Source organism: Protopterus annectens, chromosome 8.part0 (genome assembly GCF_019279795.1).
Source record: "Protopterus annectens isolate FY-2018-M chromosome 8.part0, PAN1.0, whole genome shotgun sequence".
NCBI lineage: Eukaryota > Metazoa > Chordata > Ceratodontiformes > Protopteridae > Protopterus > Protopterus annectens.
This window is the reverse complement of record NC_056741.1, coordinates 1,932,150,866-1,932,171,184: the sequence shown is the minus strand read 5'-3', so window position 1 is coordinate 1,932,171,184 and position 20,319 is coordinate 1,932,150,866. Positions and strand designations below refer to the sequence as shown.

The 20,319-nt window shown below is 42.6% G+C and overlaps 1 protein-coding gene across 3 annotated transcripts in view; it reads right to left on the bottom strand.

Annotated features, from left to right (window-relative positions):
- Positions 1 to 4,683: 4,683 nt before the first annotated feature.
- The window catches only part of LOC122809734, a gene marked incomplete at its 5' end in the record, with an annotated part of 455,767 nt that continues 440,131 nt past the window's right edge, over positions 4,684 to 20,319 (bottom strand). For all 3 annotated transcript variants that reach the window (XM_044081441.1, XM_044081442.1, XM_044081443.1), the window contains 1 exon segment: positions 4,684 to 6,131. In XM_044081441.1, the coding sequence (XP_043937376.1) occupies positions 6,062 to 6,131 (70 nt within the window).

The window sequence follows — 20,319 nt, the reverse complement described above, 5'->3', positions numbered from 1 at the left end:
CTGGGTACCAGGAAAAGTCTTGAATAAAAACCTTGTCCTTTTTCCTTTTCTGGTACCTGTTGAATAGCCCCCATATCCATGAGGGACATGACTTGTTTCTGGGCCTCTGTCCACTGGTTTTGTGGCAGATCTGGCCATCTGTTTGGAATTGGCAAAGTATGGAAATGAAAGCTGTACCCCTGGGATACTATGTTTAATACCCACTTGTCCTGGGTAATTAACCGCCAATTTTGAGCACGAAGTGCTAGTTTGCCCCCCAAGGGGGCTGCCAAAAGATAAGTGCTTGGAGATGGTAGAGGAAAGTCATTGAGACTGCTTACTGCAGGGTTGCGCTTTGTTACCTCCAGATTTGGAGGTGGAGGCACCCCATTGCTTTGACCTGTATGATCCCTGTGATTGATATCTGGAGCCTTTTGAGCGCCTGGGTTTGCCCTGAGTGGCTCTGTTGGACACAGGAAAGGACCAATTCTTAGTAGGCCAGTGCCTACTGAACCTGGGTGGCTGCACTTGCAAGAAATCTTTTACAGTTTGCATAGATTTAGCTTTGTCTTCCATTTTCTTTAAAACCTCTTCTGCCTTATTACCAAACAGGCTATCATGCTGTAAAGGGGCATCCAACAATTTAGCTTTAACGTGATCAGGCAGATTTTGCTCCTTGAGCCAGGCATGCCTTCTTATCACAGATCCAGTTACGGCGGCCCTGCAAGAGGCCTCCAAGGAATCAAAACCACATTGCAAAGTATGCTTTCCAACCTGTTCTGCTGAATGCAATAAATCCTGTAACTCTTTATTTTCCACACAATCAGAAATCAACACATTTTCTGTTTCAGTAAGCCCATAACATGCTGTTGATATTTAAGCATATGAAACTGACAGTTTAAAGCCCTGATTGCCAAGGTTGCAGACGTATAAACCTTCTTACCCCATCTATCCAGCGCCCTGGAATCTCTATCAGAAGGGGTAGGATTTTTGGCTGTAGAAGCCTTAACACCTTTGGGACCCTGAGAAATAGTTTCAGGATCAGCGCAGGATTTTTGAAAAGAAATTTGTGGGAGTCAGGAACCCTGTAATATCTGTCTGGCTTACTAGGAACTAGGAGCCGGAGGCAGGGAATCAGGAGCCATGCTTGATTCTGAGAACACATCATCAACAATGTCTAATACAGGAGGTATAGCCAAAGGCCTATGCTAAGGAAGAAGGAAATCCCTAAGCCTCTTTTTTGATTTAGAGACGTCCATCCTGACTCTCCCAGTGAAAATGTTCCCTTAAAGTATGCAAAGTCTCTCCAAAAGAGTAATCCTCAGGAAGAGATGCAGATGGGATGGATTCCTCTGCATCAGAATCCTCATAAGGTGGAATAGAAAATTCCTGATCAGAAGAGGAATCAGAAGAAATGGAAACCTGATCTGAAGATTCATAATCAGTGCCTTGCCTAGGCCAATGCCAGCCATTTTGATCATTTGTTTTTTAGGCATAGGGACCTGAGCACGTGGCTCATGCATCTTTTTTTAGACATACTTGTTTTTGACCTTGTTTTTGCTGATGGCATCAGTTTAATATAAAAATGTTGAGGCATGAAAACATCCTCAGAAGCCGGTGCCTGCTCAGCGGCTCCGGCCCCATCCAAGGGAGAGACATCTGCGGGTTCAATACTTTGCGAATCTCGCGGCATACTGGATTCCAAATGGGTCTCGGTAGAGGCCTGCGACTCAAACGTAGCGGGTATCAGGGGCTGCGAAAGCGCCTCACTGAGTACTGGCAAACTGGCGACTGGCTTAGGAGAAGTTTCGTTATCGGTTTTGGACCTCGACGGTCTGTCTTTGTCTTTTTCCTTGCATTTTTTGTGAACTCCGGTAGTCGGATTGCTAACCGACGACATTTCAGGCTAGTTAAAGTTTGAATCAAAATATTTAGAAGCAAAAATATACCGACAGCAAGGCACGTTGTGATCAGGGCCTAGGCAAGAAATACAGTACAAATGAAAATCCTTATGAGGTATTTGCTTCCCACAAGTAATGCAATTATTAACTTTTACTGACATCGGTAAGGAGCAAGAAAAAGTTTCCCCAACGGGGTACTTAGCTTTAGTTTGAAGACTTCGGTTTTGAAACTCAAAAATGAAAATTTCAGGTCTCGGCCGACCGGCACTTGCAAACTGCTTCTGCTTCGGGCACCGAGCAGCAAGAAAGACTGATTAAAATGGCATTGGCTGCATGTTTTATACCCCTGACGACCTGAAGTCATGGAAGAGGAGACAGCAACCGACGCAGGACCCAAGACTTTGTTATTCAAGACGACTGAAGGCAACCTGCCAGCAGATTACCCAAATGTAATGACTGCAACAGTGAAACATGAAGAACATCAGAAATTTCAGAATCCTGATAAGACTCAGAAAGCAAATCAGTCCTAGGTCTCTTACAGGGGGAAGGATGGCTTCCCCCTCAACCATTCTTATCATTTGTTTTTTAGGCATAGCGGCCTGACCATGCGGTCTGGGAGTCATTTTTTTTTTTAGGCACGGATCGAGATTTAGGACTTGTAAAAGATGGCGTCGGTTTAATATGCAAGTCAGTTGGCCTGAATACACCCTCAGAAGCCGATGCCTGCACAGCGGCTCTGGACCCATCCAAGGTAGAGACATCCGCAGGTTCCACAGTAGAAGAAGCATCTCGCGGTATACTGGACTCTGAATGGGGTCTCAGTAGAGGCCTGCGAATCTGAGGTAGCGGGTATCAGGGGCTGCAAAAGTGCCTCACTGAGTACCGGCGAACTGCCGACTAGCTTAGGAGAAGCGCCGTCAGCAGCTTTGGACCTAAGCGGTCTGTCTCTGTCTTTATCTTTGCGTTTTTTTGGAATGTCGGTAGTTGGGTGGCTTACTGAAGCCAGTTCTTGATAATTGAACCGCTTACCAAAATATTTAGAAGCGTAAATGAACTGATGATGAATAGTTTGTTGTTTAAATAGGGCACAAAACCGACAGCGAGGTACGTCGTGGTCTAGGACTAAGCAAGGAATGCAGTACGAATGGAAATCTTTATGAGGTATTTGCTTTCCACAAGAAATACAATTATTAGCTTTTACTGACATCGGTTTAGAGCAAGAAAAAGTTTCCCCAACAGGGTACTTAGCTTAGTTGAAGACTTCAGTTCTGAAACTCGAAAATGAAAATTTCAGGAGTCAAACGACCGGCACTTGTGAACTGCTTATGCTTCGGGTGCCGCACGGCAAGAAAAACTGATGTAATGGCATCGGCTGCATGCTTTATACCCCTGGCTACCTGACGTCATGGAAGATGAGACAGCAACTGACGCAGGACCCAAGTCATCTTCATACATGCTGAAATATTTTCACTCAGCGTGACTACAAACACGAGCAGTAATTGCAAATTTTCAAACTAGTAGTAAATGTGGTATCCAAGTCTAGCAATCAGCTGTTTACAATAAAATTCCAAACATTCTCCATAACGATTTTACTGATGGCACATCAGACAGGTGTACCATTCTCAATTATTTTTCTGTAATCATGTTGCAAAAGGGGGTTTATGAGTGTGTCTGTCTGATACACCCAGGATTAATTTAAACAAAAGGCACATTATGTGATATTTATTATGCTGCCAACTGTTTTCTCAGTTGTTTTCTCTCTCTCTCTCACACACACACACACACATACATTTTATTTATAATAGACACACACATATATATATATATATATATATATATATATATATATATATATATATATATATACACACACACACACACACACACACACACACACACACACACACACACACACACACACACACGAGACAGCGTTCTTTACGTTAATTGTTTTGTTAGTTGCAAAGCTGAATGTCTGTTCATTCTGTATGTATTGCATGGTGTTGTGTTGTGGCCCCACTAATGGTTGAAATGGGTCTTTCAACAGGCTTCACTAATGGTTGAAATGGGTCTTTCAGAAACCCACCATTTCAGTTAAACTACACTAAAGTAAGGTAAATAAATAAAATACTCTACAGGAGATCTAATGGTTTTGAGTAAATATTCACCGCATATAGAATTAAATATGGTCCCATTCCTTGAAATGAAATCCATAATTGGCGACTTATGTTATGATGTATTACAATGCATTTCTCCCCTTCTATATTAACTACACATTTTTCAATGCAAGAGAGGAGTTGCTTTGTGTAACAACTCAATGCTAATGCTATTAATTTGTTCTACTTCTGTCTCCATACAGATCCTTTATGGGACTTTATGTTAGCTAAGTTATTCCAACTGCAATTCCAAAAAACTTTAACTGCCTAGTTTCAATTACACTCACAAGCATTTTTGATTTTCTCATTCTTTTTGAAATATTACATTATAATATTATGGCTATTAATTCAAAGTCTTTATGTTTGATACATCATTTCATAAACAGCAGCAGGAAACACCTGACTGTTATGCTTGACAATTGAAAATCTATTTAGCAATTATAAACTGCAATGGGAAAAATACTTTGAACATTTCTCCGTTTCAAATTGTGTACATGTTGTTTTGCTCTTTTATGTTTTTTTTTTTTTTAAACTGAGTTTACTCAGTTGCAAAACCCATATTCATTCTGTAATGATGTGTTATATTACTGGAAACATTTTTTTTTTAATTAACAATTTTCAATAATAAAAAAAAAGAATACCAGTACTTTCTTACAACATGGTTTAATTTTTCATTGTTAAACAAGGTAAACATAGTGTATTTACTCAATGTGAAAAAAGTCAAGTCTGGTTGGTTTCCCTATAGGGGAAAAAAAGACAATATGGGGCATAAAAAGAGGACAATATTCTATAACCATAAACATTAACTTAGCAAGAATAAACAGCTTAACTATTTATTACCACGGGAATTAAATTCCATTAGAAATCTTTCTTAAAAATTATTTTGCTTCACTGAAACTAAAGTTCTTAACAATACAGTGTTTTTCAAATAATTAGAAATAACTATTCTATACAGAACATTTAGCCTGTAAAACAGATATTAAAAGCTGGGAAAAATGTGCCATAACATGTTAATGAGCAGTAGCCGTATCTACCAATTCTACTGATGGCAAATCAGACAAGGGTACCATTCTCAATTGTTTTTCAGGGGTCATGTTAGAAATACGGAGCTTATGAGTGTGCGGGTAGCCTTAAGGATAACACTGGCTCTTCACACCACAGGTGGCAAAAACATTAGCTTTGGTCTCTATCATTAACTCACTGAGGTTGCAAAGACCAGCTACATCAAGCCTGATGTAGCTGCACAGATAGCTCAAGTTACAGCAGTACAAAGCATGTAGTAAAATAAACCGGTCACATAAAATATCACAAAGCATGTAGCAAAATAAACTGGTCATATAAAATATCACAAAGCATGTAGTAAAATAAACTGGTCACATAAAATATCAATCAAGAAATGTGAAACGACTCTTACATCTGCAATTTACCTGTTCAGGGCAGGTGCTGCAATTTAGTGACCGAATATATATTTTCCTCTTTAATAAACTCAGAGATAGTTGCTTTTAAGTATCATTCAACAAACGGTCTCCATGTATAAGGACTTACTTTACAGACCTTTCATTGTTGTCCCCTTCTACACGTTTCAACTTAAGATAGGAGTTGCCTCGTACTACTCAATATTAACACATATGTTTTATTTCTGCCTCCATACAGATACATATCTTAAGTTGAAAAATGAATAGCTAATGTAGAAAGAGACAAATGCATTGTGACACATAAGTTACCGAGTTTGTAAATTGATTTAATTTCAACGTATGGGACCATATTTCATTCTAGATGGGAAAAAACAATGGAGAATGGTATCCTTGTCTAACTTGTCATCAGTAGAACTGGTACACAGAGCTAGTGCTCATTAAAATATTAAGAGACACATTTTAAAATGATAAACATCATGTTGGAAAACCAACAGCTGCTGTGATCACCAAAGATAACAAGGAATGTAAACTTGTTTCAGCTTCACTGCAGAAATTGCTAGGCACTTAAGAATGAAAAAGTTCAATGAGGTAAACAAAGCAATACACCCAGCTAGGTATCTTCATTTGAACCATGTTCTGGAATTACTTGTAAGGCCCAATTCAGCAGTCTTTTTGGTATCCTGCAAAACAAAGGAGTAAGAATTCATTAGGAGTGACTATACAGAACGGTAATTACTGCAATGGTCTCACTTCACTAAAAATAATACAAATGCACACTCCTATTACTTCTCAATCTGCACTTTGTAATAAGTAATGTAAGAACCAATCTTTTTGTTACAAAAAAACAGAAAGAAAAGTAAAACCAGTTGTCATATCAAAATAAAACAGGCAGGCAGGCATTTTTTAATGGATTTTTTATTTTCTGTATATTTGCAATATGCTATAAATTACAAAAAGTCCACCCAGTGTGACAGTTTCTAACTATCAGTAACTTTTAGATAATATATTTAAGATATATTTCACAGAGCAGTCTCACAACTATAAGAAGTATAATTTCTGTGAAAACTTTCATGGTAGGAAAAAAAGCATGTTTATTTTTCTACAGTACCCCTTAAAAGAGTGGCTATGACAAGATAGTAAGAGAAATACGTTGTCAAAATGTCAGGTATCTAGTAGGCACAGTTCTGTATGTTCCTGCAGCCAGTGTCTCGAAATAAGAGGAGAACCTGCATGTTGCAGGTTCCAGAAGCAGGCAATATTAATTGGATAAATGCTGCCACAGCCGAACTTTGTAGAAACCTACTCTTTCAAACTATGTAGATTTGGGAATACTTCTGCACCCCTGGAAATGAGCATCAGCAGTCCAATCATTTCCCATCTAAAAGGCTAGATCTTCAAATTCCTATACACTGTCCATAAGAGAAAAAAACACCTTGTAGGTTGCAGGGCAGGAAACCTATATCCGAGTTGCTTATATCGCATATTATTTTTATAAATGCATATAAAGGGATCATGAAACAAATAAAGCTAACAGGCTAGAATCCAGAACAGTAAATACTAGTTTCTAAATGGTGGAAGGGATACCATGGTTAAACAACAGACCACAGAAGACTGAAGGAATGACTTATGCTATAAATATTTGTGTAAATACCTTACTCATAGGTATTCGCATCACTTAAATATTCACCACACAACTGCCACAGACTTAATATGAACACAGTATCATGGGGATTAAAGGACGCAGCCTGTCTTACAACAATGATTATATTATCTGTACACAGTTATGATAAGGCAGAAGAGGAAGGTATTTCCTTTTACAACTGTTTTAGATAACTTGTCTGACACTGCAGATTTAGGCTTAGACCAGAAATTGAAAATAACCTATTAGAAATAAGAGTATTAAATATGAAATTCCTTTGCAATCTATAAAAACAATGGAACCTTGGACATCCAGGGGGCCCGATATATGATACTTGTGTATCCTGGAGTCACATATCTACTACCTATGAAACATTTTGTTCCCAGTCATCTCCACAATGGCTGGAATTGTTCAATGAAAGGGAGCAAAAGACCTGACCTAACCACATGAAGGGTGTCACCGAGAGATGGACATTTTTCATTATACAGCTAAAAGTGTCTTCTGGTTGCATCATAGAAGACATACCATTTTTCAATGAAACAGTTTGCCTCCAAACTGTTCCCTTTTCATAGACTCCTTATAATAAACATAGATTATGAGACAGGAGTGGAAGTTAAGTGAGTTTCACCTCCTGAGCTGGGACAAAGAACTAGGACTCCAGCATTAGAGTGGCTGTACTCTGAAGTAAAAGCAGAGGAATACCTGTAGCCTGCTGCTTAGAAGATTCAATTGGTGCCATTAGTTTCTGATTTTCAGACTCAGATTTTGATGGGCATCCTCTCTAACCAATCCCAAACTTCACTCATTCAATATGTAACACATAGTATCCCTCTTTTAATGCAATTTAACCTTGATCTCCACATAAATGGGAGAAAAATATTGCACATTAACATCCACAGTCTCTAAAATTTCTTATACTTCGGCCAATTAGTTTCCAAAACAAAGTAACGCTGTACTTAATAACTATACATTTTATTCCTCAATTTCATATTAAATTACTCCACAAATTGTCAAAATACTCTTCATTTTTCAATAAATTATTTTCATTCTCATCAAGATCTTTTGCTTTTCACAAAACTAAATGTTTCTGGCAGCCTCCAATAAGGCAGCAGGTATACAGTCAGCCCAGCCTAGTCCTCTCACACAGACAGTTGAGTGCTGCAGTTAAATACTGATAATTTTCAATTAAAGATGCAAAAATCCTAGGCAATTACAGGTAAGTTTGACCAGCATCATATGCAAAGCCATGGGCTTACAATGGAACTAATCAATAAAGATGTAGGGAACCTCTAAACACTGGACCCATCTCAGTCTAGATTTGTCAAAGGCAGATCATGCTCACTCAACCTGGTGGACTTTTTTGAAATGGTCACCAAAGCAATGGATAAAGGAAAAATGGTACACACTGCTATCTTGATCTACCAAAGTTTCTGACAAAATTCCCCACTTAGGCATAGTAGAAAAGGTAAATAAACTGGTTATAAACATCTATGTCACCCCCTGGATTGGCAACTGAATTTAACTATGCAAAAAATCAAAATAGGAGAAGTTACCTCCACAAAGAGACCAGTCACCAGAGGAATCCCCTGGTTCTGTGCTGTGATCTCTCCTATATGGCATCTACTTCTCCAACTAAAAGCCAATACTAAAGGGCTGTGGCTGACTAAGTCTGCAGATGACTGTAAGCTTGGAGCAGTCATGGAATCTGCAAATGACTTAGCCATCCTGCAAGAAGGTGTCCCAAATAAATCACAATTGACAAAATCATGGACTGAAAGTAAACGCAAGAGAATGTATCCCTTTGGAAGTCATTTACCCATGGGAACTACTGCATTGATAATATGCTCCAGGAGTTTGCCCAGTTGTTCTGGATTTGGGAACTTATGAGGAGCGTGATCTAACTTTTGACCAATATGTACCCATTGTCATAAGAAAGTCCTTCTATAGTTCACAGCTTATAAACAAAGGGATTATGTCTAGATCTAAGGATGCCAATATCCTCCTTTACTCAGACCCGCATTAGGCCAGTCAAGGAGTATAATGCCCCCTTTGGCAAGTATCTGCCCACACACATGCAACAACTGGAATGACCACATAGATAGCTTACTAAAAGGATACAAGGCCTAAACAATATGTCCTACATAGACCCCTTAAGGACCTGTCACTAGACGCGGTATCCTACAGATTGCTAAGAAGTGACCTGTGTCTGCCATACAAGGCATCCTCCATCCCATTTCTGATGGATTTACTGCACACTGGTAAGTCAAATGACATCAGAAACACTCAGTGTAAGGATGTAAGCTTCTTATGCTGCATCAACAGAATGGTTTGGAGGGACAGGTATATTTCAAAGAGGATACAGCTGCTCTGGAACAGACTCCTCATCCACATAAAAAAAAGTTATGTCTTACCATAATGTTACATCTGTGTTGTTGATCTTCGTTCATTCATTACTGATGGGTTATCGGTTCCGCCCTCGGAACCAAGCCGGCCAATATCAAGCTCACGTCAGCCAAAAACTCTCGAGCCAAGGTCCTACTCAGAATGCTCTGCTCCCCGTTACCTCAAATCGAGTTTGCAAGTTGATAGATAAAAGTAGAGGCTACCTCTGGTCATAAAAGACCTACAAGAAAGGAGTACATGAGATCAACCAAGAACCTCCGGAAGGAGGACGGAGGGTGGGAAGTAATGAATTAACGAAGATCATCAACACAGATGGAACACTATGGTAAGATATAACTTCTTTATCTGATGTTCTTAATCTTCGTTCATTCCTTACTGATGGGACAGAGTCCCCAGCTACCTGTATTCCTGGGTGGCCCTCATGGAAGGATATTCTTGAGCACCATGGAGCCAAAGGAAGCTCTACCTCTGGAGGCCAAGTCCAATTTGTAATGATTAATAAAGGTATGAGGTTTGGCCCAAGTTGCAGCTGAGCAAATATCATTGAGGGAAGCCTTAGCATGGAAAGCTGCAGAAGTTGCCATAGACCTTGTAGAATGTGCTTTGACTCTATGAGGCAAGGTGAGATTGTTTTTGTTGTAGGTAAAGGCGATACAATTTCTCAACCATGAAGCCAATGTAACTTTTGATACAGGATAGCCCCATCTAGGTCCAGAAAAAGTTGATCTGATTACGGGTAGATTTTGCTCTGTCCAGATAAAATCGTATTTGCCTGTGAACATCCAACGAGTGCAGGCAATACTCTCCCTTGTTAGGATGGCTAGGAAAGAACACTGGGAGATCAACAGAGTGGTTTATAGATCACTGTGACACCACTTTTGGTAAAAAGGTAGAATTGGTTCTCAGTGATACCCTATCCTTATGGAAGATAAGACAGGGAGGTTTGATGCATAAGGCCTTAAGCTTTGACAATCGCCTGGCCAATGTGATTGCAATCAGAAACAAAGTTTTCCAAGAGAGATATCTTACATCACAAGAAGATGCAGGTTCAAAGGTTGGAGCTGTTAAAGCTTGCAGAACCAAAGCCAAATCCCAAGGTTGTACAGGTTCTCTAAAGGGAGGTTTTAGGTGGATAACCCCTTTCAAGAAAGTCTTACAGAGTCTGTGTGACATAAGTGAAGAATCTTGAAAACCAATACGAAAATTTGAGATGGCAGCTAAATGTACACGGATAATAGCGGCAGACACTCCAGAGTAGAAAAGATGTGATAAGTAATCCAATACCACCAAGACCGGGGCTGAAAAGGGATCTATTTGCTTATCTGCTGCCCACAGAGAGAACCTCTTCCATTTGTTAAGATAGATTAGTCTGGTGGACGATTTATGAGATGCAATAAGAATATTGTGCACAGTGGACGAAAGGTTTTCATGCCTGGCAATCATAGGAAGTGGAGAAACCAAGCTGTCAGTTTCAGGGTTGTCAGCTTGGGGTGAATCAGACCCTGCAGATGGGAGATCAATGCTGGGGATGGATTGAGGTTCCATGTTTGATCTAGCTGGTGAGGCCAGAGGAAGGGAAACCAGATCTGTTGAGGCCAATATGGAGCAATGAGGATCACATTGCTCTTCACCTTTCATGCTTTCTTTAGAAATTGGGAGATGAGGGGGAGAGGAGGATAAGCATAAAGAAGACCCAAGGGCCGAGTATGGACTAGAATGTCCCTTGGTGACTGTCCCCGAGGGGGGATCAGGGCAAAGTAGTTGCTGCACTTGTAGTTGGTTGGGGAGGCAAATAGGTCGCAGCAAGGCTGCCCCCAGTGGTTGAAGATTTTTGCCACTATAAGAGGATGGAGGGACCACTCGTGAGGCTGTAGAATGCACCTGCTCAATTTGTCCGCTATCACGTTGGAGCTCCCAGGAATGTGCATTGAAGTCAGAAAGCTGTTGTGAGCTATTGTCCACTGCCATATTCTCAAGGCCTCTCGGCATAACGGATATGATCTGGTGCCCCCTTCTTTGCTGATGTACCAGACCACTGACATGTCTGATTTGATCGCAATAGTCCCTGATGGAAGGACGTAGTGAAAAGCTTGCAATGCTAGCAGCACCACCCTCAGTTCCAAGGCATTGACATGCAAAAGGGCCTCTGTCTACAACCAGGTGCCTTGGACTGAGTTTCCCTGACATAGCCTCCCCCACTCCATCAGGGAGGCGTCCGTGGTCAACGTGGCTATTGGTTGATGGGGGTTGAAAGGGCGAGACCATTGTTGGGGATTTCGAGACATCCACCAGAGTAAATCTTGCTTGCATCTCTGAGTTACACTTATTTGAAAAGACAAAGGATGTTGTAGAGCTTACCACTGAGTGAGAAGTAGCCATTGAAGAAGTCTCATGTGGAATCTAGCTAGCGGAACAATGGTAATCGAAGCTGCCATTGACCCCAGTAGCTGAAGTACAGATCGAACTGGGGATTTGTGGTGACAGAGCAGTAGTTGAACTTGTTGTCTTATTCTCTGAAGTCTGTGTTCTGGAAGGGATGCTGTGCAATTTCTCATGTCCAACAGTACCCCTATAAATTCCAAAGACTGAGTTGGGGGTTGTGTTGGATTTCTCCCAGTTTATAGTGATTCCCAGGGTTTGAGTTGTTAAGAATGAGTATACTGCAGGGCTTCTTCCAGTAGACGCTTGGTGGGAGTGGTAAGGAGCCAGTCGTCTAGATATGGAAACGCCTGGAATCCTTGAAGTCGCAAGTGAGCGATAACATCTGCCTTGCATTTTGTGAACACTCTGTTGGCTGTAGAGAGACCAAAGGGCAAGGATCAAAACTGGTAGTGACTGGCTTCTATACGGAAGCGGAGGTATCTTCTTGAGTGTTTGTCCATTTTTATGTGGTAATACACATCTTGAAGATCTATAGAGCACATCCAATCATCTCTTCCAGAAGGGGAAGGATAGACTGAACCATGACCATCCGGAATTACTCTGTTTTTACAAATTTGTTTAGTGTACTAAGATCCAGAATTGGTCTCCAAGTCCCCTGTCTTTTTTGGCACTAAAAAGAACCTTGAATAAAATCCGGATCCAATCTGGTCTGGGGGCACCATCTGGATGACTATTTTTTGTATCAACTTTTTGATTTCATGTGCTGCTGTTTCCCTTTGACTGGTTGGAACATCGGGTAACACTCTTGATGAGACTGGGCAAATATGGAAGGGGATGTGATAGCCTCTGGATACAATCCGTTGTACCCAAGAGTCGGTTATCTTTTGCCAGGCAGCAGGGTACAAGGAGAAACAACCCCCAACCGCTTCCGGAGGTGAGCAGTCAGGGAACGCTTCAGGAGCGCTGATAGGGTTAGCCAGAGAAAAAATCTCTGGAACCCCGATTTTGCGGACCTTCTCTGCCCCGAAAGGGGCATCTTCCATTGGAGTTTCCCCATCTGCCTCTAGGGGAAAACTCAGCAAGTGCATCTTGGAAAGAATCCTGTGATTTCTTGTGCCAGATCTTAAGCTCCTCTGATTTCTGGAATAGAATCGCTGGGGAGCGGAGTGTCTGACAGCAATGGCAGGCAAGGTCTTGCCATCTTGTTTGCACCGTGCCAGCGTATGCTTGACTTTAGGGCCAAACACAGAAGCTGCCTCTATGGGGACATTTATGAAGGAAGGAAGCCATAAAGTAGTCCACAAAGTCACAAAGGCGCATCCAAGCATGTCATCTGGCGACTATAACTGCATCTGCCACTCCAGCTGCCCCTTCCGTTGCTTGAGAAATAAGCATGAAAGAGTTGGAAATGGACTCTAGGGTGAGAAGCCACATTATCACAGTCTTCATCAGAAACAGCTCCTGTCAAGGTTTCAGAGTGCTGGTTGATAAGATCTCACTGAAGCCTGGTAAAATGTGCCAAATAATTCAAAGACCTTACGGCGAAGGTCGATGAAGCAAACACATGCTTCCCTAATCTGTCAATTGCCCAGGACTCCTTGTTGCATGGATGGACAGTTTGGCTGTCTTCTGCCAAATCCTTCTTAGTAGCAGATGCCATCACCATAGCATCTACTGGAAGACCACGTGACCAGTAGAGGTGTTCAGCGGGGGCGATAATATTTTATTTGGCCTCTTAGGCATCACTTCCATGGTATCAGGAGCCTTCTATGCGCACTGCATGATGAGCTGAATGAGCTCATTGGCATGTGGGGTGACCCAGGAGGTTGGGGGCCAGGCACAAAAAGCCTGCAGGAATACAGACTCCTCACAGGAAGGATTAGAGGCCTTCCAGTCACCCCTCTGTCTAAGGATCTTGAGGATGTCACCAAAGGACATCTCATCAGAGGGTGACTGTGAGGACCCTTCCCCATCATCAAAATTTGTATCTTCCATCAATGACTCCTCAGTGGAGTCCATGTGCTTCTTTTTATGCAATGCTTTGTGGGGTGCTTCCTCAGTGGGAGGTTCTGGGGAAGACTGCAAAGAGGGGGTCTCCTGAGGAGGAAAGACCTGAGGCTCTTGTGCCCAGTGTTTGGGAGTTGAAGCTTGTGGCAGTTGCGGCACAGAGGGGGGAAAGAACTCCGACAAATGAGCTTTGCCAGTGGTGGCAAGTGCCCTCTCCATGGCCTGGAAGGCTGGCCTGTCCAAGGAGGGATGGGAGCCTGGAACCGAGCACGACAACCTTGGAACCAGGGTCACACCCCACCCTGACGAGCCCGCCCCCCAGATCAGGAGTCTCAAGAGGACTGTGAGCTGCAAGAGAGAGAGAGCATCCTTGAAAGATGCCATAGAAAAAAATCGGTGTGGAACCTGGAATGCCTTCCCCAATGGCACAGTCACTGGCCTGATAATGGCCCAATGGCCAGAGCATCGAAGGTCACAAGGAGGACTCTGGTTCCAAAGTGAGATCCACTATTGGAGTTGGAGGGAGGGAAGCTGCTGTCGGAGTAATAGGCTTCGAAACTTGAGTGGAAGTCGAAGAAGGAGTATACATTGGGGTTTGAAGCTAAATACACTCACCTGAATGAGGGAACATGGACTTCAACGGCCGAGAGAGATCTGTGGCCACAAGCAACTGGTCAACAAGCCGCAACACATCCTGCTCAGAAAGACTCTTGGTTGACTTCATGGGGAAGGCTGATGGTGATTCTGGCCTTTCCAGGAAAGGGCTATACTGACTGCTTGCAAAAGGATCCAGTGAAGAGTAATATCTGGTCCTTGCTAATTAAATAGGTGCAGAGCTTGGAGCCGAGGAAGTCTGCACCGAAAAAGACGGTGTGGAAAAAGTCTGCATTGAAGTTGAAGGTGTGCGCACCATAAAGGCATAAGTCTGTCCCGAAGGGTATGGTGCCGTAGTGGAAAGTGTCTGCACCGGCAATAAGGATGGTGCTGAGAAGGACTGCACCAAAGTGCATGTCGGTGCCGAAAAAGTCTGCACCATGGAGTACAGAAGAGTCATACTTGGAGCCAAAGGTGATTGTACCAACAGTGCCGAAGGGGACTGAACCTGTATTGATGGTGCTGTTATGGGTTGCAACAGAACTGTCAGAACCGTAGTTGTCTACATTGGGAACTCTGGTGCCGATATCGATTAAGGAGACATGGCTGTAGTCAGGATCATTTGGGGCGGTGCCGAGCCTGGAACCGACAGGGTCACAGGTGGCATTGCCGGAGTAGTAATCAATTTCACCTTCTTTTGAGCCGACTCCCTACGATCTCCAGAGGGAGAAGAAGGGAGTGACTTCGATGAAGAAGAGGAAGAACACCTCTTGTGGGGTTTAACAGGAGTTGGTGAGCCCTCCGACCCAGAAATAGCTTCAGAGAAAGGAGACTTGAGGAGATCTTTCAAAATAAACTTGTTCTTCCTCTCGTTGAGAGTCCTGGTAGAGACGTTTTTACAAATCCCACACGGAGGATCTGCAGTCAAGTGGGAGACATTAAGATAGTAGACACATAAGTCATGGCCATCGGAAAGTGGCAACTTACGGCCGCAATCCTTGCACTGCTTGAAACCAATGGAACTTTTATCAGACATAGCTGGTGTGGAGAAGAAGTACAGTAGCAAAAGGAAGAATAACGGCTACCCAAAAAAAGGGTAAAAAGAGAAAAGGAAGAATTACCAATGATGGTAATGGAGAATTACCGCAAGGTAAAAAAAGAGGGGAATTAAGGGAGAGAGTCTAAGGTGTGCAATAGGGTAGGAAAATATTAGAATAAACTTCTGAGAAAAAAAGTTAGAGTAATAACAATATATAAACTGTCAAAAAATTAGACAGAGAGAGAGTGGCTTGACAGCTGTTCAGCAACACGGCAAACGAGATCTGAGGTAACAGGGAGCACAGCATTCTGGGTAGGACCTTGGCTCAAGAGTTTTTGGCTGATGCGAGCTTGATATTGGTCGGCTCGGTTCCGTGGACGGAACCAATAACCCATCAGTAAGGAATGAACGAAGATTAACAACATCAGATCAAAGCTTATCCCTGTCTATATTCAAGTGCAACCTGGATCTATGGATGGGAAGCAGAAAATTTACTCCAGGACTGCCCCCTGTACTATTATTTTTACAAAGGCAGCTCCCAATTGCATGCATGGGTCCCCTCAAATTATCTATGGTACTATCCCAGTTATTCTCACTAGGAGTAGTTTATAATTATCGACCATGCGATGGGTAAGTCCAATCTAACACCAAATGGGATAGTTTAATTTAAGCACCGAAAAGAAAACGGACTAGTCTTAAAATGGTCTGCAAGGGCAGCTAGTATAATACCTACCTATAAATATTAAATGTTCACATGAAGGAGGGACATTACAAGGAAAATACTTTAAATTCCACCATGGAAGGTCAGGCATCTACAAGAAGATAGAGAATATGGCAGATCCATAAGATATAGTAATGGCGACTGGATAACAGTGGTAACAGTGGGATCAGCAACGGATGAAAAAAAGAACCAGATGTACTTGCAGGCTTTCAAAATTAGTGGAGCTTTAGCAGATTACATTGTCACTAACAATAAGAAACAAAAAGAGATCAAGGAAGTTTTATTACAGCACTCAGAAAAGTTAGCAAATACTGCAGAAGGAAGAAAGAGAAATTAAAGACTGTACAAAAAATGGAGATGGAAGCAAAAAACCCACAGTAGTCATCAATGGCTCACAAGTAACAAAGAAAGAGTTCTCAGGAAAGATGGATGGTGAAACTGTTTCCTTATTCCAAAGGGGAATGTTAGAGAAACAAAGAAAAGTACCAGGAACACATCAAAACAGTGAACATTTCTTTCTGCCCATGTGAGTCAATAAAGGGATGTAGGCAGAACTAAATAATTGGCTGATCTTGGACATACTGCTGAAGCTAGGCTTTACTTAGGAAAGTTAAACTACCACTGATGCCAGACAATGTGTCCTACAGGAAAGGGTTTGGGTAGACATACTTTGAAATGACTGAGAAACTGGCAATATTCTTGCATTTGAATTTGTTTTTCGCAAATGTTCTGACACAGAGTTATAAGAATAGGTGGTCAGGAATGGAAGAAAAAGTACAGTTGTATACTTACCATAAATGTAGATGTTTGAGTGTATTCACTGCTGCAGTCATCACATTTGGGTTATTTGCCTGCAGGTAGCCCTCAGCCAGCCTGAAAAACAGAGTCTTGGATTCCTGCGTCGGATGCTGTCTCTTCTTCCATGACGTCAGGTCATCAGGGGTATAAAACATGCAGCCGACGCCATTACATCAGTTTTTCTTGCCCCAGATGTCAGGTACCCCCACAATGGGAAGCAATTATAAGTTATGGTACACTCCAGCAAAAAGCAAATACACCAGAAAGCTTAAATACACCAAACAAGAAGGAAAGGTAAAGCCAAGAGAAGTCAGGGGGCTGGAGGGAGGGTAACCAGGACTGCAACAAATACTCTCAAACATCTACATTTATGGTAAGTGTACACAATTGTAGTATGTTCTTCGTGTTTCACTGTTGCAGTCATTACATTTGGGTAGATTCCCAAAGCTAAGGAAGGGAGGAGGAAGCTAGAAAGCATTAGGGCCAGCTATTAAGCCCTGCAAGACTGCAGTGGCAAAACCAGCTCTGGATTTAGAAAATATAGGCATGTGGTAATACTTGGTGAAGGTATGTACAGAGCTCCAGGTAGCAGCTTCTAGAATGTCCCTGGTAGGGACACCTCTGAGAAAGGCTGTAGAGGTAGATGCAGCCCTGGTGGAATGTGATTTTATCCCCTGTGGGGTAGGTTTTCCATGGTGCTTATAGTAGAAATGAATGGATTGGGCTATCCACTTAGAAATGGTTAGCTTTGAAATGGCCTTCCCCTCTGCTCTAGCAGTAAATCCAACTAGCAGCTGTTCAGATTTTCTGAGAGGCTTAGTCCTGTCCAAATAAAATCTAAGTTGTCTGTGCACGTCCAAAGAGTGCAGTAGTCGTTCTCCTTTGTTTTGTGGATTCGGGAAAAAGGTAGGAAAATGAATGGACTGATTAAGGGCCAAACTAGACACCACCTTGAGCATAAAGGAAGGGTTGGTCCTGAGGGAAACCCTGTCTGCATGGAAGATAATGAAGGGCTCCACTCCCATGAGGGCCTGTAATTCAGACACTCTTCTTGCTGAAGTGATGGCTAGAAGGAAGGCTGTTTTCCAAGAAAGGAATTTCAACTCTGCAGTTGCAGCTGGCTCAAATGGAGGGAGAGTGAGCTTTTCCAATACAAAGATAAGGTCCCAGACTGGAGTAGGGGCTCTCCTGGGGGGGGGGTCTTTAAAATGTTGGCCCCCTCTAAGGAATTGCTTTAGAAGGGGGTGAAAGAAGAGGGGTGGTTCAGTATTATAATGAGCTGAAATGACAGAGGCATGAATTTTAATAGGCGAGAAGGATAGGCCCTTGTGGAGCATTTCTGTTAAGTACTGAAGAATATGAGGTAAGCTGGGCACTGTTGTGCCCATCCCTTGAGTCTGGCTCCAGGAACAGTATACTTTTTCAGCAAAGGATTATCTAGGACTAGGCCTCTTTGCCTCAAGAATGACATCTAGCACCTGCTTACTGAGGGATGTTATTGGAGAGCTCAAGGTATTAGCCAGGCTGCAAGGTTCAGGGTTTGAAGTTGAGGGTGCAGAATCTGGCCCGCCTGCTGGGACAACAGGGAAGGGGTCTGAGGCAGGTGTCATGGTTCCAGCAGTGTCATACTGCACAAGAGGGGGTGCCAGTGCTGGCGTGGCCAGTCTGGTGCAATCAGTATTGCCCTTGGTTTGTCCTGTATGATCTTTAGCAGAACCTTTGAGAGGAGAGGCAGAGGGGGAAAAGCATAAACTGAGAGGCTTTCCCAGGTAAAGGACAGGGTATCCACTTTCCAAGCTTGACAGTGGGGAGTCCTTGTGCAGAATTTGTCCAATTGGTAATTCTGAGGGGAGGCAAACAGGTCTATCTCCTGGGTCCCCCATTTGTTCCTCAAGAGGGTGAATATTTTTGGTTCCAGCTTCCATTTGTGTGGGTCCATGAGATTTCTGTTTAGGTCGTCTGCCAGTGAATTTAGGTTGCCTTGCAGGAGTTGAGCTTGTAGGTGCACTTGGTAGCTCAAGGCTGTATTCCACAGAGCCATGGCTAGTCTGCAGAGAGGGTACAAGTGGGCTCCCCCCTGCTTGTTTATGTACCACATAACTGTAGTTTTGTCTGCCTTTACCAATAATTGCCCTGGAGGAATGTGGTCCTTGAAGGCTGTTAGGGAATTCTGTCCAGCTAACATTTCTTTTTGGTTCATATGCAGGTGCATCTGTCTTGGGATCCATTTGCCCTGAATGCACTGCACTGCCCTGACAAATGAGCCCCCCATGCATAGTCTGATGCTTCTGTTGTTAGGGTTTGGGTGACAGGGGGTAGAGTGAAAGGGAACCCCTTGTTGTGGTAGCAGGTCTCTGCCCACCAAAGGAACTCTGTCTTTATACAAGGAATGATAGGAATCATTGACTCCAGGTCCTGAGAATGTTGACACCATAGGCTTTTTAGATACTACTGCAGTTTCCTCATATGCAGTCTTGCATATGGAATTAGTAAGATGCAAGAGGCCATGAACCCCAGGGCTTGCAGAATTTTCCTTCCAGATAGCTGGGTCTTTGTGGCCAGTAGTTTGAAGTAGGGTGTCAAATAAACTTGTTTCTCTGGAGTAAGGAAAGCCATCTGGGAAGTTGTATTCAAGCTTGCTCCCAGAATACGACTTGTTGGCAGGGTACTAGATGAGATTTCATTTTCATTTATGGTGTACCCCAGTGAGTTTAGAAGTTTCTTTAAGAATGCCAGATGTTTTAATAGCAATTCCTGGCTTTCTGCCTGAATCAGACAATCGCCCAAGTACAAGTATATTTGAATATTTCTCTGCCTGCAAAATGCAATGGCTGGAGCTAGACAATTTGTGAATACCCTGGGCGCAGTAGATAAGCCAAAGGGAAGCGCAGAGAACTGAAAGTGCATGGAGCTTGCCCTGAAACGTAAGTATTTCCTGCAAGATTTCCTTACTGGAATGTGCAGGTAAGCTTCCTTAAGTCTAAGGTTGCCATCCAGGCATCTTTGCCAATCATAGGAAGTAGCTGTTGAAGTGTTAGCATCTTGAATTTTGGGATTGCCAAAAAAGTGTTTAGAGTAGAGAGGTCCAGGATAGGATGCCAGGAGCTGTCTTTTCTGGGTACCAGGAAAAGTCTTGAATAAAAACCTTGTCCCCTTTCTACTGCTGGGACAGGTTGAATAGCCCTGATACTTAGAAGAGAGAGAAAGTACAGTTTTGTACCTACCATAAATGTAGATGTTCGAGTGCTAATATAGCTGCAGTCAGGCGGGTCCTCGGTCGGCTGA